The 23,910-nt window shown below is 38.5% G+C and overlaps 1 protein-coding gene across 1 annotated transcript in view; it reads left to right on the top strand.

Annotated features, from left to right (window-relative positions):
- The window catches only part of FOCAD (focadhesin), a 237,411-nt gene that overhangs the window by 177,862 nt on the left and 35,639 nt on the right, over positions 1–23,910 (top strand). Inside the window, 8 exon segments of the mRNA XM_006180373.3 lie at positions 30–74; positions 4,544–4,652; positions 7,416–7,532; positions 10,175–10,413; positions 13,603–13,692; positions 19,718–19,865; positions 21,805–21,924; positions 23,346–23,468. Coding sequence (XP_006180435.2) covers positions 30–74; positions 4,544–4,652; positions 7,416–7,532; positions 10,175–10,413; positions 13,603–13,692; positions 19,718–19,865; positions 21,805–21,924; positions 23,346–23,468 — 991 coding nt within the window.

Genomic DNA, 23,910 nt, shown 5'->3' with positions numbered 1-23,910 from the left:
CTCATACTTCTTTTCCATCTGTATCACAGGGTTCGAGACATGTTGACTGATGAGGTCACCAAAGCAGCTGCAAAGTAAGATCCATTTATTCTCTTACCAGAAATTTTCTAAAAACGTTTTTTTTTCCCTTCACCAATACATTTTCTCCTTTTCAGGCATCTCATACCTTTAACGATCTTAAAGGACTTTTGAGTTATATTTTTAAAAATCAGTTGTTACTCTTTCTCATATTCTTACTACATGTTTTTCTGTGAAAATACAGAGGAACCAGTTCAGACACATAACTTTTACATCCAGGTTGCACCGACATTGTACACCTAACAAAATGCCCCGTACTTTGGCTTAGATTTGAAAGACTGTGATTTAGTACAAGAGGGGAAAAAAAAGAAATCTTTGATAATGTGAATGAATTACAGGGATTTTGTAAATAGATGGTTAAATCTCAACTGTGAGCTAGTAAATAAATCACAGTGCCTCCTTTCATTCTCTTGATGTTATTGGGTCCAGGATATCTAAATATTGAATTTTTTAATACTAAAAATGCATACGAAGACCCAGTAAAAAGGCAATTTTGTCATATCCTTATGGTTTTTTTTTTTTTAACAAAAATAACCTGAGTATTACTACCTTGAGGCTTTTTATTTTTAACCCAGCTCTCACTAAGAAAATGATACCCTAGTAAGCTTGCTTGAGCAACCTCTTCAGGTCCCTTTGTTAGCAAGCTGACTAATTGTTCCTGGTGATAAGTGACATGTACCTCTCCTTTTCACCATTAACTTTAGGTGCCACCATTTCTGTTTGACTTCCTTTCTTCATGTCCAGCAAATAACATAAATATACCTTTGACCTAGAGGATTTCATATGTACTGAAAGTCCGTATTACCTGGAAATACTTACAGTATAGTTTATCCCTGTCGTGTCCCAGACCTTCTGTAGCTAAATAGATTTTGCCTTAAAAAAACAAAACAAAAACAAAAACATGATCTACCTTAGAGTTCACTTTCCACCAGCAATGTCTTAAACAGATACTTCACTGGAAAATCTGACCTCAGTACCTGATCACTACTCAGCCGCGGGTCTTCTGAATAAAGGGACATAGAAGTGGTAATCCTCTCCTGAACGCCTCAATTCTGTGAGAGGCACTGGGAAATATCTGTTGACATATCTGTTTACAAAATGAAAGGAAAAATACAGAGAGGCTTCTATAGAGACTCATTGGTGTCTGCTTATCTAGTTTGGTGGATTGCAGACACGATGGGAGAGTGTTCAGCTGCTTATTGGAGGGGAGGAGGTGCTGGGGTGGGGGATTGCCTTTGACCTTTACCTTTTACAGTTTGTTCTATTATATAGTCTACTTACATCCTGTTAAAAACAGTGCTCTGACATTTGCAACAAAAAAGTTCGAATGCTGAAGAAACTAGCAGCTTTCTATTAAAACAAAGTATAATTTTGCCCTTCTGGAAGCTTTTGCAGATTCCATTCTAAAATTTTATTTCAGTAAGACTTTAATCTTCAGATTTGCATAGCATCATTTCATGACTAATACCTAAGAAGAGTGTGTTCACATTCTCAGTGGTATGGAGTAAAAATAATTTATGTTCTCATGGTATTACCTTTTCATCAAAAATTTCAAAGTATTTTATAGACCTCATCTTATTACAGCAATTCTGACAATGCTAGGCATGACAGCAAGTGAGCAAGAGATAGTTGGTCCAGAGGCTGAGAGATTAATGATGGAGCAGGGGAAAAATCACTTTGCTGCCTTCTCTTTACTTTTCCCCACTGGCTTCCTCCAATCATGTGAGGACCCCACCACCATCTCCTGCCAGCTTAGCCTTCTGTTCCTTGGACCATGGCTGCCAGAGGCTGGTTGGGCCAATGTAGGGTTTATTTTGTTCTGAGCCATAAATTAAATGTAGGAAGTAAAATACAAGTCAGAGGATTAGACTGATTTGCTCACTTGAGAGCATTTTTAAAGCATCAGGGATAGGGCTAAGGGAGAATCAGAACACAGATAAACCCTGGTGATTGATGTAAGTTTATTTTCATTGTTAATAATTAAATAGATTTGAACGTGAAGGTAATAATCCCCAAAGGATTGGGTCACTTCGCTAATATGTAATGTAATACTTTGTCCCTAAGAAAGCATCATTGTAGCTTGGCCTTCCTTGAGCTTTTTAATTAAGCTAATGGAATCTGTTTGTTTCAAAGGACAATTTAATTAAAATGTCAGTGGTGTTGCCTAGATAAATACTGTACTGATGCTGACATGTTATTATGCAAATTAGTCACTACTGCTTGACTGGTAAGGGATGGCTAATTGATCAACGAGGTGAAGAGTTTTTGCTGAACCAATTGTAGGATTTCACCTGGCCGGCTCCTCCTTGGAGTTGTCTCACTATGTACAGTGTCTTCTCTCCATAAGTCACTGTGCGAGGCATGTGGGGAATGTAAAGATTATCAGTAGCCAGTCACTGTACCTTTATGAAACGTTGTAGTGTAACTTGGTCTAAGCATCCATTGTGTGACTGTGGTTTAATTTTTTTCTGTCCAAAGATTAATGTCCAAGAGTGCGTTTAGTCTGCACCCAAAGGTCTAATTACTGGTAGCTTTAAATATGTTTTCCATTTTACAAGAAGAATACATGCTCAAGAATGCCAAGACCAGTGGCACTTCTGAAATAAAGTCATTTGGGGCACTGTTTTAAAACTGAGGCTAAATTCTCTTTCAGAATTTTAGGGTTAAAAATATTTTTTATGTCATCTTAACTAATATTCTTGTTTTAAAGGGTTTGATACCCAATTTCTGGTGGCTAAGAATTTCTACAGGGTGATAAAAACCGAGGAAATTCTCAGATCATTGAGAATTTAAAACCTTTTTTTTTTTTTAATCTAACTTCAGGGATTCATGACCACTTCGTAACAGAATAGATATTCTCAGCTAATGGAAAGAGAGAATATTAGGAATAAAGGATTTAAATTTGGTTTTGTTACATGATTTTCTGGCTAGGACACCTAGGAGTGACCACATCTTGCCTTGCTTCCTGGTGTTTTATTATTAGCTATTGGAGTTCCCAGTAATCGTTATTGCAAAGCTGCTTCAAACTCAAGTTTTTCTTCCTGTTATCTCCCCTGTCCCATTCCTCAATATAAATGTTGGTCTTATCAACATATGGCAGCCCTCATAGAGGAATGGATTCCCGAAGGGGTGAAGAAAATAACCAAGTGTGCAGAGCAAACCTTCACTGAGTTTAACCATCCCAAGGTGGGAGAGAGAGAAGGGAGGAGGAAATGGATGAATCCATAGATGGAGGAACTTGATAATGGCAGATCCTAAGTTCAGTTCTTACCAAGTGGAAACAAAAATACAAGAACACAGGTGTATACTAATGCTTTGATACCCACTAACTCACATGTTCAGTCATGACCGTGGCTTAGGGCTGGAGGCACTAGGCTTGTATGGTGAACAGGGTTGTAAGTCTTCCTCATCCCAGACATTGGTTCTGTTCCTGCACAGGGGTAAACAGGGAGTAATCCTTGGATATGTGCACTGATTGGAATTCAGATCTCAAGTCCAGGTTTGGGGAAACATTCTCTCTGTTTATGGGAACCCTCAGTTGTAGGACTGAGAACTGAGCTATCTGATGGTAAGAGTGCTGTGTTGCTCGAGTCCTGTTATGACAGAGTTGGCAAGCCAAGAGGATCTCCTCAATGTCCCATTGGGGATTTTATTCTATAGGATCACTTTGGAATTATGGAATAATACTACCTGTACATTTTTCAAGCAGTAAGTATATTTAAAAGTTTCAGTTTTCTTGATACCAAATTTGGAAGTCAAACTTAAGATTTTATTGCCAATATTAGAAAACCACTGTTTGGATGATATAAAGGGGCCACTTTCAAACCCAGTAATTTAAAAACAGGCCTTGTTTGCTTCTTATCTAGGGTCTCTAAATTATGTTACAGTCTGATTTTAAGATTGCTGGCTTTGGCATGTTAAAAAAAAAAAAAGAAGGGGGAAATATTCATGACAGAGGAAAGCTCCCAGTGTGTCGAGTTGCTAGTAAAGGATGCCATCTGAAGCGGTTCACTAGAAACTAGTTCCACACACCGGTGCTTTCGAAGAGCCAGAAAGCCAGCTGTGTTCTGCTGGGCTTATTCACAGAACTGTCCCTGGTTGTGTTTTCCAACAGCTCAGTACATTTGTATTGGCCAAAGATGACACTGAAGAAGCTTGGGATATGTCGGGTCAAATGATAAAACAAAAATTTTAGAAAGAAAGAGCTTAGATATATGAGCTTGGATTTTTATGTTACCAAAAACGTAATGACCAGACATTTATTAGAAAAGTTCAAAATCAGCCCTAGTGTCAGAAGAAGGAAAGAAGCTGCTGGCATCAGGGAACAAACAGACCTGCATTTACGAGGCTCTGTGAAGGGATGGAAGTGCTTATTGACCTCATCTGCCCTCCCTATAATAGCGCCTTCTCTTCTCCTGGTTAATGCCCCTAAATCCTCTCTTGGAATTTTTTTCTTTTTAAACAGAGACAGCCCAGTGGTCAAAGGCAACGCGCTGTTAGCCTTAAGCGGCCTTGCTGTTGTTGTATCCAAACATGAAGCCAGCCTCTCCTCGGACTCTGAGGGGGTCCTGGAGGTGAGTTAAGGGTGTCTAAACCAGTTGGGCTTTGGTTGTGTAACATGTGAAAAGTGAGATGGCTCCTTAAGCCTGGCCCTGAATTTAGGAGGTTGCAGCCTGTGCTTGCAGCACCAAACTGTGCTAACCGATGTGCCTTTACGCTGTAAGCCTAGTGTCCTCTAAAACACTTTGCTGCTTTTCTGTTTTGCTTTCTCCATCACAGTTAAGTGTCATTTCCATTTGAAGGTACCAATTTTATGCAACAGGGGTTGTCTTTTGTGATTACATCATGGTAACCAATCTTAGGAGGTTAACTAGGCTTACTGAAAGTGAACAATGCTGTCAAAAAATGATAAATAAGCAGTGTTTACTGACTGAAAAAAAAATGTACTTTGCATTTTAATTGTAGATGTCAATGACAAAGTGCCTATTCATTTTTGCAAGGCATTTATTTCTTAATTAAACATGTGGCGAGCTGGCCAATGTTCATTTCCAATGTACTTTTTCAGACAATTCATATCTGTCAAAATAAAAAGGCATGGATTTATTTTTCTTTTAAGCCCCATTATCTGGTAGCTATTATTATAGTCAAGTGGTTGAAAAACACAGGCTTTGGAGTAGGAGAGTCCTATATTTAAATCCTAATACTTGCACTTACTAGCTCCATGGATTACTGTTGGTACTTACCCTTTTGGAGCCTATTTCCCCGTCGGTAAAATGGGGATAACAAGACTTACCAGGTAGGCTTATTGTATAATGGATTAAATGAATTAGTATATGTAAGGCACAGTGGCCAGTAAATACTAAGCACTCAGTAAAGTAACCATTATCATCAGCACATGCTCTTCATCACTTCTTGCTGCAAAAATTGGACTTTATTCAATGCTATTCAGCCTGTCTCTGTCCCCACAGAGTGTCTTATGGACCATTTGCACTCTTTTTTTGTTTTTTTCATGGTGGGGCTTTTTGGTTCTTTTTTGGTGGGTTCTTTTCTGGAAGGAAATGGACTTCTATTTTAATAAAAAAAAAAAAAGGAACTAGAAGAATAAGGAATCTGGAAGCTCATGGAATTGAAGGCAAAGCTTAAAAACCAGGTTAGGGGAAAAATAGGAACCCAGGTAAGTTGGGGAGTCCGGGCATAGGCACTGATGACCCAAGTCAGCAGACCACCCCTACTGCGGTGGGTCAGCTCCAGTCGATTACTGTCCCTGCATCTTTCACTTAAGATTCAGAATCCCACGGGTTCCGTGCCTGCACCTTGGGCAGGGTAGGACGGGTAGCTTGACTGAGCATTTAACCAAGTTTCAAATGGTGGAAGAGGGAAGTCCCCAAAAGGTGCTCTTACCAGAAAACAGGAGAATAATGCTACAGATGTATTACATATGGGGAAGGGAAGGAGGCCAAGGGATTATTGCATGGAGAATAAAAATGTAGTTAGTTATCATAAGAAAATTTAACTTTGATTAAGCCCAGAATCTTATTTTAAAAATGAGAAAGATAAAAATTTTTTAGAGAGGAAATGTTTCATATCCTTGAAAGAGCCATGGAATACTTGAACAGAGGCAGCACGCTAAGTAGATGGACAACCTAAAAAGTAAACACGCCTTCCTAGAACCCCTTCCCTTTGGTGTCACTTGTGTAGGTAATTCGCCCCAGTCACAGCTTGAGGTCTAGCTCAGGACTTGAGCTCCAGGTGCTTCTGTTCTTTATTCCCCCACCCTCTGTCCTGTGCTGTAACACATCATGCACAAAACACTGAGAAGCCACACAGCCCCAGAGATGGAGCTTTGCTTTCATTCCTGATGACCTTGCCTTTGGCTATTACTCAGTATAAACTCAAGACCTCGTTGTTTGATTAAAGTTTTCAGACTTCATTCAAATCTGCATTTAACTCACAACTAAAGATCTTAAGAAGAAAGCCTTGTTTGAGTCAAGGAATTAATTTCAAGGATTCTCAACACTGCATTGACCTTTATAGTTTGCACCACTGTGTGTTACCATGTGAGTTAATGAATTTTTATTTTATTTAGGGGGAGGTAATTAGGTTTATTTATTTATTGTTTTTTTTTTTTTTTTAAACAGAGGTACTGGAGATTGGAACTCAGGACCTCATGCATGCTAAGCACATGCTCTACCACTGAGCTATAGCCTCTTCCCCCAGTGAATGTTTTTTGACATCCATGGTCATAAGCGATTTTTTAAAACCAAGTTCTTTTGACTGAGTTGGGTTTTGTTATTGTTTTATTTTTTGCATTCTCTTTCCTCTTCTTTTCCAAACCAAAGATCATTTATGTTTTCATGCTTATTTGGCCAAGCAAATGTTGTGATGATTGTTCAGTGATAAATATAGTGATAGTAAGCAGAAATGTTAGAGATGGTGATCAAAATTTTGTAGGCTGCTTTATTGAAATGACAGTCAGAAATGAGAAACTTTGAGTTGCTTTCTCTGCATATCTCTCCTTGTAACCTCCATGTTATCCTCACTGAACATAGGAGAGCTCTGAGGAGCTCTCAGATGTGTTCTGTTTTGCAGCCCCCATCCTCTCACCTCTGCTAAGTCTTAGATGAAAGCTAAGTCTTAGTCATGTTGGGGTGCAGGTGAGGATGTAGATTTGTCCAATACCTGTGTATTTCATGCAGTCCTGGCAGATGAAGTTTAGTTTTTCATAATAGTACTTCATTCTTTAATACAGAAAGGGGTTGTACCCTGGATCTAGAAATAATGTTTAACTTTTTTTTTTCTTTTTCCCAGTATCATTTCATGTTTTTCTTCATTTACAGGTTCAACCTAATTTCCTTTCAATGGAAGAGTGGATTTCCATGGTGTTTGATACTCTTCTGGTCATTGTAGATAGCCATTACCAACCCAGAGGACGACTTTTCTCCTGGTTCTACTATGTAAGTTGGGGAAATAAAAAATGATTAGAAAACTCAAGAATTGGTTCATATATCAGTTGTTCACGTGAAATCCATGATATAGTGTAAGTCTTAGCCTGAGCTACGCATTAGATATAAGTCTCAGCCTTGGCTGTACGTTAGAGTCACCTGGGGAACTTTAAATACACATATATTGAAAAAAGAAACACTGATGTGTAGGCCTCACCTCTGATTTAATTGCTCAGGGTTGGGCCCTGGGCATCCGCATTTTGGAACCTTTCTAAGTTATTCTAATATAAAGTCAGCGTCAAAAGTTACAGCTGTAATAAAATAAACATTGGCTGAAGATGGAGGATCCTGAGTTTCTGGTCATAGTTTTTTTTTTGTTTTTTGTTTTTTGTTTTTTTAATTGATTTTTGATGGGAGGTAATCAGGTTTATTTATTTTAACGGAGGTACAGGGGATTGAACCCAGGACCTCATGCATGTTAGAAACACACTCTACCACCGAGCTAGGTCTTAGTTTTTTCATTTCAGAGTATGTGATCATGGGCAATTCACATAATCTCTCTGGGCCTTTGTGTCATTATTTTGTAAAATGAGGTGATTGAACAATATAATCTATAGTGAATGTAGCCCCAGCTTCGCCTCTTACTAGTTTTGTGACTGTTGACCTGACACTTAACCTACCACCTTATTTTCCCTACCTGTAAAATGAAGGTAGAAATTAATGCTTTGCCAACTTTATAGAAGATTGTGAGGCTCAAATTATATAATCTATGAGAAAATGTTGTGAAAATGTAAAATGCTCTATAAATACAAAGTAATATAGTTGCTCATAAAAAAGCACCTGTTCCTTAGTCATTCTCTTTCTTCATGCTTATATCCTAAGATTTGAAGCAAATTTGAAGAAGACACGTTTTTGGTTTAGGTTTCATTTCCCCTTTTTTGGCTGTAGTGCATGCTTTATTTCTGCATCTGCATGAATTTATTTTGATTCTATTTTATCACTATCCATTGCTTAGGGAATTATAGTGATCATGGGACAATCAGCTGAGTGGCAGAGGATTATAGTTGATTTGAATAAAAATATAACACAGGTCCTGACTGTTGCTAAGATCACGAATTTAGCCTGAAACTTCATTTCCTTAGGTCTTCTTTGTACAACATTTTGTGTGCCTCTGTCCTCCTGCCCTTAGGAGGACCTGGTATGTATTCATTTGGGGCTGAGGGTCCGGAACTTGATTTTTGACTGTACTTGAGGACAAAACAATGACTTACCAGATAGCACAGAATTAAACTGGAAGACAGATTTTGCTCATAGAAGTAACTTCCTTTATGATTTGTTGTCTGTCACAAGTGTTCTTATTTCTGATGCTGGATGAAAAACTTGTTAGCTTATATGGAGGTCTTTGTGGTAGCAATCTGGTTCAGGTAGTCGGCAGGACAGGATATTGTATTAGATTCCTAATCATGCTGCTTAGTTCCTGCAAACCAGTAAAAATAACGTCTTTACTAACCAGCTCAGGTCGCCTCTTACCTTTGTGATTCTTGCATTATTATGCTTTTTCAAAGCCCTGTTTCAAAAGCCACTTCCTTTATTTCCCTTGTCCTAGCAGCTGGGTCATTTTGATTAGTATTGTCATTATAATAGTGTTATATTAACTTAAAGAATACCTCAGCACACGTTTCCTTTTTATCCTTAAAGTACTAGAGTTAGCAAACGAGCATAGAATTAAAAACACTTTTTAATGTGTTTTGACTGCAAGGGACAACACAGCCTTTATGGTATGTCTGAAAATTTGAAGTGGATAATAGTGAGGAATGATAAATGGGCTTTCTTCCGCACTTGAGCCCTATTTATAAATGTATATAATGTCTGATGGCGCTCTCTAACACGGGATTCTTATAGAAGCTGTTCATATTCAGCTGCCCTGTCATTTTATTAGGGCTGTTATTCATTCCTTTTCCCATAATTAATATAGGAGGGAGCATATAGAGCTCTCCGTTTCATTTTGAATAGCTGGTTATTGCTTTGTAACCAGAGGCTTTTAGGATTTCAACTTCCTTTTTAATTAAAAGGAATTAACCCCCTGTAGGAAATAATCCATCTACTGGGAAGCGTTCCCACCAAGAATTTTGGGAGATCTGCCAATAGATCCCTGTGCTAAACTTACACTTATCCCTCTGTAACTAAACGTAAACTGCCCCCACCCCAACCCCTTTCCTTTCTCTCCCGGAAAACTCCTGCCTTTCTGGACATTTCTAATGTGGCTTGGTGGTTTCTCCAAGCTTGGATAGCTTCACTTGGGGTTTTTCATTATATACACATGTGGACTTTCAAAACACTGAAATCGTTTCAGGCTTTATTGTGAGGGAATTCACACCCTTTAAAAGGAGACACTTAGAATTTGTTTTTTCAAATTTCAAAGGATATTGTTAGTTAACCGATTGCTTGGTAGCAAATTATTTTACCAAGAGTGAAATGGTAACCTATAGACAAATACGGAAATAGATTTCTTTTTTAACTTTTTTTTTGGTTGACAGGGGTGGATCTAAAAGAAGCTTGTACCGTTGCATGGTGCTTTTGTGAGAGGTGTGCTTCCTTCATGTTTTAAACAAAAGGCCAACCCCCTGTTTTTTTTTTTCTTTGGCATGTCCTAGAAATCCTATTCCGGTGAAAGCACAGCTAGTGCCATTGCCCGTTCCACAGCCGCCACGGCTTTGTCTCTCCTTGTGCCAGTTTTCATTATCTCTTGCAAAGAGAAGGTTGAGGAAATCCTGAACATGCTGACTGCCAGGTTACCTGGGAAACCAAGTGCTGATGAGTCTCAAGCCGTGCAGATCCACATGGGCCTTGCTTTGGGGATGTTTCTCTCTCGCTTGTGTGAGGAGAAACTCAGGTACGGTTTATTAACATATTCCTGATTTTCCTCTTTGTGACTTAGGTGAAGAATTTCTCTCTCTCTCTCTCTCTCTCACATGTGCACGCACCCCCCCCCCCACATACATTATATCTGAGCAGTCTGTGGTGCTAAACTTTTTGAGATGGGCAAGTTGATCCTTTATTCTCCGTTATGAATGAATTCATCTTTCTAAAATACCATCACAGAGATAGTAATGTGATTGATTACCTGAAAATCATTTCATGCTTAGATAAAAGCCCTAGATACATTTGTGTAATAGATACAAGAAAAGTCTAATCATACGGTGCTATAAATTTTAAAAAGCTTCCTGGTTTATAAGGGTGAAAATAATTGCTTATTCTTTATTGCTATTACTGTAAAATGAGAGGAAAAGATTGGTGGATAGGGTGGTGTCCCTTACGCCTGAGGGTGCTGGGAATCACCGAATCACCCGAGAACTGCATGTACCCAGATTTAAATACTGCTTTTATCCTGTGCCCTGGCTACATTTTTGTAATCCTTAAAGAGTCTTAATCTGTGCATATTATACTGCGTGCTTTATTTAGTTTGATTGCTCTTTTTTGGACTGCTAGCTTTACTCTTGAATGGAGCTAATAGAATATCAAAGACCCAGGTGGAAAATTCCACTAAATGAGAAAGTTTTCTTGTGCATAAATCTACTTTAGTTTTGTTGCTCATTATGTTTATTCTTTATTTTATAACAGATCTTAGAATTTTATATATCCAGGTTGATTGTGGTGTGGTTCAACATGCATATTTGAGTATCATGAATATTTAGCTGTCACTGACTTGGAGTTTTAGCCCCATTTCTCTGCACTAGAAATAGGGATGGGGGAAGGCATCCTATTATGATGTTAGATGTCCTTAAACTTCCCTGTTCAGCAGAAACTGTCCAAAGGCAAGAAGTGGTGCTGATGTGAATAAACTGAATGACATTATGTCATATTTAGATTTCTGTTTGAAACCAGTGGTTAAGTTTGCATATGTAATTTCCATAGTTTTGTGTAGACACCAATATGTGAAACCTTTATGAGAACTGCTGTTGATCTAGGGAAATATTATATTTCAGATGATCATTTTCAGTTCTTGGAAACATTAGTCAGATGACTGGGAAGACTGGCTTAGTCTTTGAGATCATAAATGAAATGTTTCCAGAATATTTATTTCGTTCTGTTCACCAGCATTAGTATACAGAGACCTGGTTCTGGACACAAACAAAAAGCTGCCCTCTACATGTGAATTGACTGTAACGTATCTTGTGTGTGACAGAACACAAGTATTTTTAATGACTTTTAACTTGAAAGTGATTTTTCTCCTTTTGCTGCTTTGTTACAAATGGCAGTCTCTTCACCATCTGTGTTCATGCTCTTTCTTCAGTTTCTTTTCAAGCTACATGTTTTATAACTAGAAATGAGCCATGGCAATTTAACTCCAGGCAACTCATTTCATCCTATGCTGGCTCTGGCTCCCTTCTTCATTAGTTTAGGATGAGATGCTGCTGGTTTTAGGGCTTGACAAGCTTGTATTTGTGGTTCATTTAATTGTGCTACCTGGAGAAACCTACGGTGATTCACCTAAAGCATTTGTCCCCAGTTCCTAGATTGTCTTCTACCCCATCTATTCTGCTTGGCTGTGCACCTGCAGGAAACCTTGGGGGAGGCTGCCAGGAAGCTCTTCCCAGGGCAGAGTGCCCTCAGAGTAACTGCAAGCTTTACCTTTGCCCTAGTGATCCGGTATCTGATAGCGCTCTCCTCCTTATGCCTGCTGTATTCGTCCTGCAGCCATTAGTGTGATTATCCAGGGTTCCCACCTTCCTGATTTCTTGGAGCAGAGGAATCTGAAATATTTGCCTCTTGGTACTAATAAATATTTCACTAGATAATGACAGAGTCACCAGATAATGACATTTTGGGGTAAAGTTTCTGTTTTTCTAAAATTAAAGTAAATGTTTTGAGGGCTATTGCCTCTGAATAGTCAATAACATCAAATAAGTGGCCCCAAATGGCTCCTTAGGAGAACAGGATTAAGACAATATGTTGGTCTGCAGAATGAAAAATCACCTTATAGAAGAGAATTATGACAATCCGTCCTTTTTTTTTTTGGCTAAGGCTTATGAAAAAGTCTCCTGAATTTAAATTCCCGTCTAGAGTTTATTCAGAAAAGCATCTTATTCCAAAGCTTGCTTCTGTCATAACTCCCAGAGGATACTCGTAGGATGTCTTCGGCATTTGTTTAGGATATTTAGGTATATTTTACTCCAGAGAACAACTATAATAGGACATATTTAGTTAAAGCTATTAAAGCTGTGTGTGCCTGTGTGTGCGTGTTTTCTCATTGCAAAATGTAATCCTTCACCTCAGGCAAAACCACTATGGTCCTTGGTTGGAGAAGATATTATTTAAAGTGCTCTCTGGCTGGCTGGCATTCCTGGGGCTGCATTCCACTCAGCATGGTCTGAGGCAGTGGCAGGAGAGGTGACATATAGGGACCCCTTGATAATAAAGTGTCAGTGATGAAACCCACAACTCTGCCTGAAAAAACAGACACAGAGCTACCTTTTAAGTTTTATTTTCCCCTAGAAGTCAAAGTTCTCACCAAGACTATCACAAAAACCACACCAATTACTGTATAAAGGCAGAAAAAAATACAGGGCTGGGTTTTTTTCCTCCTTAAAATAAAAATTAAAAAAAAGAATAGAACTTAAAACCTCAACATTTGAGACATGAAATCAGAAGCAATAGTCTTCGCAAGAAAGATTTGGAATGATTATTGATAATATCAACTTAATGGGCTAGTAAATATTCTGAAGAAAATCACTGTAGCCTTCTTAGAAATATTTTTTTTTAGAATTCTGAGCTTGGTTTTAATTTTTCTGTGATTTAAAATTTTAATGAACTGAGAAAATGCAAAAGTAGCAGTTTTAGGGTTTATTGGTTTGCAAGTGATTATAATGTTCAGAAACCCAATTATTGAATAAATTCTCTGACTGGTTTTCTCTGTCTACAAAATATGTGTGAATCATCAATACTGTTAATTGTTCCTTACATTTTTTTTAAAGAAATGCATTTTCAATAAAATATTGAGAGCAAAATATTACATAGTAAATACTTTTAGACAGTTGAATGATTTAAAATAATTCGTTTTTCCCTCTTGGTCTTTACCCAGTGATGTATCTGGTCAACAGATGAACCTTCTGGTGATGAAGTCTTTGGATGCCCTAGAAAATTGCTGCTTTGACACTAGTCTTGAATACAAGTATGTTTATTCCATTTCCTCTCTGATGCTCACAGATTGGTTCTTTCTTGGCCACAAAGTTTGCATTCCATGGTGAAATATTTGTAGGATTGGATCTTGAATTCCTTTGCAAAGAGTTTTCAGTAATAATAAAAAAATCTGTAATTAAAGCTTACTTGTTCTGAAAACCAAGTTTCAGAAATGGACAGTTTGTTCCCATATAAAGCAACAAATTGCACTTTGCGGCTGCCACTGAGTTGCCAATACCTTAGATTCTGTCTTGTACTTATCATATGAAGTGTCCTTCTGGGGACTTGTATGTATGACAACCTTTTTAAAGATCTGTTGAAACTATTCTTTGAATTTGATTTGACAAAAGGGACCTTTGACCCATGATTTAGATTTCCCTCTGAAATCCAGTCTGAGGAATCCAAATGGAAACAAACAGAGGTTATACCAGGCTTCCCAGCCTCCACAAGTTCAGTAGATCCCTCTCCCCCCACAAACATCCTGCTTTTCAAACATTTTGTCTGTTAAACTAAATATCTTAAAATTTATCTTCTCATTCTGGTTATGAAAAAAACAAAAACAAAAACAAAAAAGAATAATCAGAAAAGAATACCTCAAAAAACTGTTAAACATACTAGTTTAGTGAGACACTGAATATTTCAATTTATCTATGTGGCTTATGTGAGAAAATATACTGCTTTATTAGGTTTCGTGAGATGCTGACTCCACTGAGAACCTGCATTGTACCTTTTTGGAATTCCATGTTTTGGAACCTCAGTTTGAATCCTCTGGGGTTGAAGTCACTAGGAAACTCAACAGATTATAAGCACCGACCTCCAATTTATTAACTCATTTACTTTGTACTCTTATGGCCACTGGTCAAATATGAGTTAAATCAGTGTTCTCCACTGCACCCCCCAAAAAAAGAAAAAAGAAAAAAAAATCAGTGTTTAAATTTCTGGCCTTTGGGAACTTGGGATCTAAATTTACATTCATATCATCTAGCCTGTTAAGTTTAGGCTAACAAAAGAGCAAATGGCAAAATTACTGCAGATATCAAGTATTTCATCAAATAAAGTCAAATCTTTGCTTAGTAGGTGGTAGTTACAAGACCTTTCACATGCAGCCTAAGACTGGATAAGAACCCCTGACACCCACCCAGTTTATCACGGAACACTTTGAGATGAAATGACATGTTACAGGTTTGGCTTTGAATATGGGTAGAGGAAGAGTTTGGGGGCATGACTGAAGTCTCTTGAATTTAGAAAATGATTAATAGAAGGGATAGTCATGTAACTGTTTTTGGGGTCCGATAAAGACTTGCGATTTTTTAGCTTAATTCATGTATTGGTGGTGTTGCCTTTTACAACTAAGGAGTAAGATAAGTTTCTCTCCCTTCCCCTCTCCCCTCTCCCCTCAACCCTCCCTTCTTTCTCCCACCTTCCCCCAGAGGAGTTTAGCATATCTGTAGCCCAGGGTATTATAAAGTTGGAGAAAAATTTGGATTAACATGCTACAAACTTCCAGCCAGTTGGGACAATCAGGAATGACTCTCGTGTGTTATCTCCATTAGTTTGCAGGAAAGTTGTTTGAATGTAAGGAGGACTGTGGGGATAGCTGAATTATCCACAGTATGGATATTAATGCATTTAAAAACTTCACAAGTCTAAGCATATTTAACTTTAAAATAAACTTTTTATATTAATAAGATTCTTATTTCTTCATTCTTACCTTCATTCTTGAGGCTTAACTCCTTAATAAACAACTGTGTTTGGGAGAGGGAAAGGTGGGCCTACGCAGGGGATTAATCCTGCAGATCCAAGTAGAATAGGGTCCTCAGAAATTTCCTGTCCATTTAGTAAAATCTTGCTTGCCTTTCAGAGCCAATTAAAAGCTCAGGTCCTTCAAGAAACTCTCCCTCTATTCTCTCCAAACTCCTATTTTCCTGCAGTTGATGAAGCTTGGTGTTTTGTCCTTCCTAATGCTTTGTGGACATCAGTGCTTACAGTGCTTATGTGGTTCTGTCTTTGGTTTCAGGTCCCACTGATACTTACTGAGCAGCCCCATATTGTGTTGGGCCTCTTCACTTCTGTTTCTCATGTAATTAAGCCCTGATTACAACCTAAATATTGATACTAAAGCAGGAATCAGCATCACTTCAGTTTCTAGATAAAGAAAGTCAGTCTCAAATGGGAAATTGATTCAAGGTCACAAAGTGGCAGAGCTAGAAGGGAAAGCTAGTCTGTCTGACTTCAAAGCCAGCTTGCTTTCTCATGCATAGCACAGCACAGAGAACACATTTCAATAGAAAGAAAGCAATTTGACACTTGACATTGTGGTGTTTATTATTTTCTTCTGACATGTGGATGTTGCTCACCATTAAAAACAACAACAAAAAAGAGATTCTAACTAGGCCCAGACCTGAATGCCTGGTTCATGGCATAAAGTATTCCCCAGTCTAATGAGATTGCAGGGGTCTGGGGCAGTCCTCCTTCATGAGAAATAGTGGAAGCGTTACCCAGAGGTAGTTAATAGATCTGGCAGCATGCTACCTCAGGTGATAGAATTCACCCAGAGCAAATTCATCACGCTTCCTTGATTTAATGGACATGTGCCTGCTGAGAGAACCAAGCACCTGGGCTGGTCGGTGTTTGTGGTCCTATCACTTACCTTTTGCTGCCATCTCGTGGTGCTTATTGTGCCATTGCAGTCCTACTATTCCCTTATCGTCAATGGCCTGAGCGTTGGTTAATTACTATTGAGCTTTTACAAATACGATAACATTTGTATAACGCTTTGTAAAGGGCAAAGCACTATACGGATGTTAACTATTATTAGGACTAATTATTATATGACCTAGTACTTAATCTGCAGAATAGCCTACAATAAGCTAGGGAATTGAAGATTCATCTCTGGTTAATTTTAGAAAAATATATCATGTCTCAGTTGATATAGCAACACACATATCAGAATTGCATAGCTTTTAAGTCTCAGAATTTTTTTTGCTGGCGATATTTTAATACACTTGGATAAGAGATTCAAATAAATAATGACATAATGGGACATAACCTTTTAAAACTCAAATTCTCTTTATCATTTGTCAGTATTCTTATAGAAGGTTTATATTAGCAATTCCCAAACCTCAAATTGTTTACCTAATATAATTCATTTCATCTGTTCAAGACACCAACACGTAACTCCTTTTTGTTTTCAGTGGACAGAAAGGTGTGAAAGCTATCTCAGTCCAGGTTATTCTTGGTTTAGGACAGGCAGAACAGTGAAGCTAGAATGAGGTAAATGTGTAGAAATGCTAAACTAAGCACCTGGGAGAATCTTTAAGACTAAGGACAGAAAAATAAACACATTAAAATGTAGACGATTTGGAAATCAGAAGGAGACATCAGGGATAAAGTGTTAGGATTACACTTGGTACAGGCTGGAACAAATTAGACAAAGTAGAAGGAAACAGATCAGAAGGTCAATAGATGCATACAGTCTAACATAGTTATATTGACACCCGTTTGTATCTAGTTAGATTATACATTCATATAGCAGTCAGCTAACAACCATTGTAGCAATGAATAGAATTGTTAGTGAATGATCACCTTGCCCAAGAATAAGTCTGCTGTGATCATTTCTAGGTAAATGTGAACTAGTAACTGGGATGTCTTTTTCTAGACCTTTGTACCCATGTGTCTTCGGATGGTAAAAGAGGAGCTTCAGTCCAGGGGTAGAGATTTTTTTTGTGCCTAGAATAGCCAGAAATGTATGACTTAGACACCTGCCTATTTATTGAAAAAGATGAGCCCCAGTAGTCAAGTTAGCTTTGAGAAGAATCTTTTTTCCTTACAAACCTGATGCCCCCCTCTCTTAGTTTGGCGAAAAAATAGAAATTCAGTTTTATTGATTGAATCTTGGGTAATATATTCAGAGAGTTTTACTAGTCATAAATTTTTCTTCCAACTGAACGTGAGAATTCTTTTTTTGTTTGTTTGTTTTTTTCCCTCCGCTATAGATCTTATCTCCACTTTAGACTTTCTTGAAACTGCATTTGGTCAGTTCTTCAGCATTCAGTAAATACTGACAATGTCCGTCCCTGTCCAGCAGTATACCAGGTGCCACAAATACTACAGTGAGGAAAAACAGAAAAGGTACCTATCTACCCATCCTCATGGAGCTTGCAGGCTAGTGAAGGATGTGGACAGTAGTCAAACAGTCTCCCAAGAAATCCTCATCAGAGTTCATCATTAACATTACCTAAAGGAAAACAAAATTGAAGTAAATTAGTACCTGGTGCTATGGGAAAAATACTAAAGGGGTTCCCTGCTGGGCCAGGGAAGGTGTCCCTGAGGAAGTAAGTAACATTTGAAATCCTAAGCATAGGTAGCAGTTAAATAGTCAAAGAGGGAGCAAAAGTTAAATTTTTCAAAGTATTAATCACATTTGTTTAGTCTTTGGACTAATTTCAAGTTTTTATGTGCATCAATATAGAAAAATGGCCAAAAAACCTTTCCTGTAGATTCTAAATGAAAATGAAGACTTAAATCCATTCTAATCAAGAGCAGCCTTTCCTCTTTCAGAAATGTGATGTGTCTCAAAAGCATGCCGTGTTCAGATGTTAGATGCTGATTTAACCAGTTGAAATAGGCATTGTGCTAGTTGAGCTTGCTGTTAAATTCCTGTAAGCTAGCACAACAGTTCTGCCTGACTAATGATGGATTATTACTGCAATAGCTTCTTCACATAGGATTTTCTAATGCCAAGTTATTCTGCAAGAGAACCTAAAAAACCATGCTTGAGGCACATTGCCTTCTCATAGGCATTCCATCATGGCATCACGCAGGGCACCCGGAGGGGTCTGAGGTTTGGTAGTTGGAACAGAAAGCTGGAAACCAAAAAACCCCCGTCCCTGTGCTCTGCTGGAAACTCTCTGCTTGACCTTAAGCAAGTCCTGTAGCCTCTCCATCCTTTCGGGTATCTCGTATCAGATATGGAAGTTCCATTTGCACAGAGGTGTTGAGGGAAGTAACTAACATGTTCAAGAAATGATGTGAAGGTCTTGACACCAGCCAAGGAGGTAGATACTGTATAAGAGCAAAATGCCATAACATACAGGCGTTGAAATATGTTACTGGAGAAATGCCCCTGGAATGCCTTCTTAAGCAGCATATATCATGGGGAGAGGCAAGCCAAACAAGAGTGAGGATGTTTTCTGAAAAAAATCAGCATTTTTCAAAAAAGTGAAAAATTACCACCAAGCTGCATTATCTTATTATACTAAGTAGAAGTTTTCTGGGAGAACAATTCTTTTCTTTAAATGGATATGTATTCTTTCAGGAGAATGGGAGCACAAAGCCCAAGATTCCAATTGAATTGTCACGTGGGGTAACTTTTGACAAGCCTGTCATTTGTCCATTTTCTCTTCTGACCCAGTGGTACTTGGAGGGATCAGCGGGGAGAAGAGGATTAATGTCATTGTGCACCAACAAATACACAGTTGCTTTGAGAAAGAAATTCCACTTGTTGAAGTTGACTAGGAAACATGAGGCACTTAGCAGTACCTCGTAACCATGCCTTGCATTCATCCCCCCTGTTATTAGTCAGATGTCCTCAGCTCATATCCTGAAATTTAGCCTTTTCTCTCCTTAGGCAGTTAATCATAGTGCACTCAACATGGTTAGGGGTAGGGGGCCAGTGGAGAGAGGACCAGGCATTTCTCTAAGTGCAGAGCTAGAGCTGGTTTGATTGCTCTGTATGCCTCCTTCTGTTTTCACTATTTCATGTATTTGTTTTCTCCATTGGGTACACAGCATTAGCAAGGGCCACGGACACCTGTCTTGTTACTAAGTTTTCCTTTCGTAGGGAAGGTGGGTATACTCGTAGGGGGTTGGTGGGGTAGTCCTATACACCAGACAGCAGAATTAGAATCCAGCCATCTCACTTCCGGTTGTAGAGCCCTGTTAACTCCCATGTTAAGTGAAGAAGGATGGCATGGGTTTCTCGTGGTTTTCACTCCTCTTCTTTTTTGGCCTCCAAGCACGGGCTGTATATTGGGAGTTGGACTTGTCCTGTCCCTTATGAGCCACAGCAGCCAAATGGAGTCGCGGGTTCACGTCGCAGCCTCACTTCGGAAGCTCTCTGCGTACCTAGATGACAGTGGGAGCCAAAGCAGGACGTTTCAGGAGGTAGGAGACGAAGGTTGCGGTCGTCTTCCCTCTGCTGTCTTTTGTTTTCCCGTTGCTGCTTATTTTCTACTTCTCATATCTTGGTAACTCTGAAATTAAATTCTGCCTCGATTTCAACAGGGCTAAGGAGGAAATCTGAGTGGCAGACAACCTATATTAGATCCTAAGGTTTTCAAATGGTACAGCTGTTTAAATCAACTTAGACTTAAATGTGGCATGTAAGATAAGAGCCTTCAGTGACTACAAAAACCAAACTCAGCGTCACTAGAAGGCAGTTTCTAGGAAGAGCTGCCATTTCTAGAGGAAGGTTAAATGGAGATTTTTTTTTTTTAGAATTATGCTCAAGCCAAATATAACTTTAAGAAACAGCCAGGAATAAGCTTAAGAAACTGCGGATCAAAAAGGCATTTGATTTTTTTTTTAATGTCAGCTAGCATGAAAAATTATTGAGAAAATTCCCTTTACCACACTTAATGAAAAGATTTTTCTGTGATGGCGCCGAAAAAAGATGCAGAATTGCAGTTCTTGTGGCCCAGCCTGTGTATTGACGGTGCTGAGCGGGTCATCTGAGGCATGTGTCTCTGCTGCCCCCAGGTGAAACCCCGTCGCCTGTGCTTTTTGGGAGAAGCCTGGGCCGGCCTCTTGGCCTGGCCAGATTCCGCCTCTCATTAGAGCAGATCCTGTTTCCCCCCCTGGCCTGCCCACGAGCTATTGATGAGCACATAATGGCTGCTGTGTTTCCCTGCTCGGCTCCTCTGCTGTCTGCAATAGGACTTGTTGAATCAGTAAATTTCTTTGGGGCACAGAGGGTTGAAGTTTTGTTCTAAGACATGCACCACATTTCCATTTTGAAAGCAGTGCAGTGTGCAGTTTGAAAGTACATATTTTTTTTTTGAAGCCAAAGGAGAAAATGTTGCAGTGGAGAACAGTTTGATTAATAAATGAATGTAAGATTTTTATAATTGATGCATCTGTCTGCCTTGATGTTTTGATTTAAAAGGCCTTGAGCAAGCAGTTTTGCTTTGTTTTTCTCCCCTTGGATTTTTGTTCTCCAACTTCTACCTTGAAACCGTTTCTTTTTTTCATGCCATATCAACCAGAGTTAGGAGGTGAAAATTTCTACTTTGTCTTAACAGCATCTTCGTAAGAGAGGGATTCATCGTGAAAATGCAGGGTACCAGGGAGAGATGATTAACCTTGATTTGTTATAAAAAAAAAAAAAAAAAAAAAAAAAGAAGCTGGGAGCAAATAGATTGAGAGACTTGCCCAAAGTTTCTCAGCCAGCCAGTAGTCAACTTGGGGTCAACACCTGAGTGTTCTGTTTCTACTCCCAATATTTTTTTTAATTCATAATTTGTTCATTTATTCATTTATTTTTCATTTGCTTATTAAAATCACACCAGTGCTGTGAAGTAAGTAGTAGTATTTCTATTGTACACAATTTATGTGACTCTAAAACTGACATTCCTCATCCATTATGCTCCACTTCTACTAGGGAATCTTAAAGTGTTTCAGTGCTTAGAATTTCCTCTCCTGTTTGGCCTTGGATCGGAGCACATGACCATTAGTAGCATCTACTAGTGAGGAAAATCTGCTTCTGCAGTGTATGGATGCTGTTTTCTGACATGAGGTGATGAGAGAACTCATTGATTTGGAGTCTAAAGACCCGGGCTTGAATCTCGCCTCTGTCACTTGCTAGCTATGTGTCATTCAGACTCAAAGTTTCTACCCATAAACTTGGCAGAATGACACCCATTTCATAATATTGTTCTGAAATGTAATGTAAGTTAGGCTGCAGAGCAATGGCCGGTCTGTGACAGGTATATTTGAATCCAGTCCTTATCCTAGGGATAAGTTTGTCAAAATATTTATGTCAACTAAATCATGTTCTTTTATTTTCCCACATGAAGAGACATTCTTCTGCGGTTTTTTTTCCCAGGTTCTTGCCTATACCCTGAGCTGTGTGTGTACATCAGCATTCAGTGCCGGGATCATCGAGGCTGCGGAGGCTGAAGATATTATGAACAAGCTTCGACTATTAGTGGAGAACAACCAGCAGGTCAGAATGTGTGCCCTAGTTCTCTCTCTGTGGGTCTCAGCTTGCTGCAAAGTCCTGATTTTGGTTTACTCTGAATGAGACTATAGCGAGAGATTTTTTGTGCCCAGAACTGAGGAACATCTAACTCTTCTCTCACAGGGATGGTCAGTGGCCACAGACATCTTTTTCTCTCTTTATCCCCTATAGATTTTTTTTTCTTTGGTCTGAATACAAAAAGTCTTTTCTCTCTCTCCAACTATTGCTCCGTATTTATAAAATCTTAAAACACATGGCCAGGGAATGTAAGAGTCATGTAGAGCTAGAGACAAAAATTTGTAAAGATAAGAATACGTAGAGTAATCTGATAAAGTAAAACCTCAGCAAATTCAAGGCAGAGACTCTTGGCTCATGACTGAATATATAGGAGAATTTAGATACCTGCTGATTAAATGAAATACCCTTACAATGTTCCCTCTGAAATATTAGTCAGCCTTAAAAAGGAAGGAAATTCTGACATATGCTATGACACAGATAACCTCGAGGACATTATGCTAAGTGAATTAGGCCCATCACAAAAAGGCAAATTCGGTATGATTCTTCTTATATGAGGTGTTTAGAATAGTCAAAAGCATAGAGAAAGAAAGTAGAATGGTGGTTGCCAGGAGGTGGGGAAGCGGGAATGTGTAGTTATTGTTCAGTGGGTACAGAGTTTCAGTTTTGCAAGATGAAAAGATGCAGATGGTAGTGATGGTTGCACAATATAAATGTACTTCTTACCACTAAACTGTGCATTTAAAAATGGTTAAGATGGTAAATTTTATGATATGTGTATTTTACCACAATTTTTAAAAACTGAAAAAAAAATGTTCCCTCTGATTACACATGCTCTGAATTTCACCATTTATATTTTGTTTGCTTGGTCATTTTTTTCCCTTCAATTTCTCCAAAGTCTTAATACTGGCCATAGTGAGTTATTGCAGGATTCAGTTCAGGTTTTAAGCTTATGTTGTATTGTATTGTTACTATTTTATGGTTATATGTCTGCTCACTTACATTCAGAGTAGATTTTGCAAACACCAGAATGTACAAGTTTGCATGTGCTCATCACAGGGCATTTGTTTGGGAGTTGACTGGGCTTGTGTGATTTAACTTGGTATTTTCACCCTAACCCCTTGTTGGAATTTGGATTTTTTTCCCAAGTCACTCAATAGTGCAGTATTCTTTACCTAAAATAAACCACTCACTGAAGCTGAATTCCTTGCAATTAGACTGAAGTTTCTGTTGCAAACTAAAGTCTAAATTTTAAAAATCTGCAAATCTCTGACTTGCAGGCAGCTGTTGGAAAGGGAGTCCCTAGAGTGCTGATGTTGCTGTGTATGAATATTCCTGACCGGGGCCAGTCTTCTTGTTTCTTACCTCTTGTTTTTATATGTTTCTAATAGACTTCAGGTTTTGCCCTGGCGTTAGGAAACATCGTTCATGGTTTGTCTGTGTGTGGACATGGAAAAGCTGAAGACTTGGGCAACAGACTGCTCCCTGCTTGGATCAGAATTGTCCTAGCCCAGGTAGAAGACACCTCCTGCATGTTATTTTATGCTTTTATAAAGGAGAAAGCACTATTTTATTGGACCATTTATAGGTGCTGCTAAGATATATATAGCTTAACTATAAAAGAGTAGGCAATTTCAAATGAAAGAGACACATGTACTTTTAACGCCTTATCAATGATACATACTGTTAACCATTAGAGTTTTCTTTTTTTAAACTAGATAATTTGTCAGTGTTTTAATTGTAAAACAACACCGTGGTTTTGAAAAGTAAAAAACAACGAGAAGCCACCTATGATCTCACAACTGGAACCTGTTACTTTATTCAAAGTCCTCTGCCTTTGGTTCAGTGACACAGGTTGCATTGACCCTACAAATTTAGTACCATTTTGACCATTTGTTTCTCTGTGATACAGTTTTTATAGAATCCAAACCCAAGGACTGTTTCCCTCTTGACATA

Source organism: Camelus ferus, chromosome 4, assembly GCF_009834535.1.
Source record: "Camelus ferus isolate YT-003-E chromosome 4, BCGSAC_Cfer_1.0, whole genome shotgun sequence".
Classification (NCBI taxonomy): domain Eukaryota; kingdom Metazoa; phylum Chordata; class Mammalia; order Artiodactyla; family Camelidae; genus Camelus; species Camelus ferus.
Note: the sequence above shows the minus strand (reverse complement) of the source record. Positions and strands in the feature narration are given on the sequence as shown.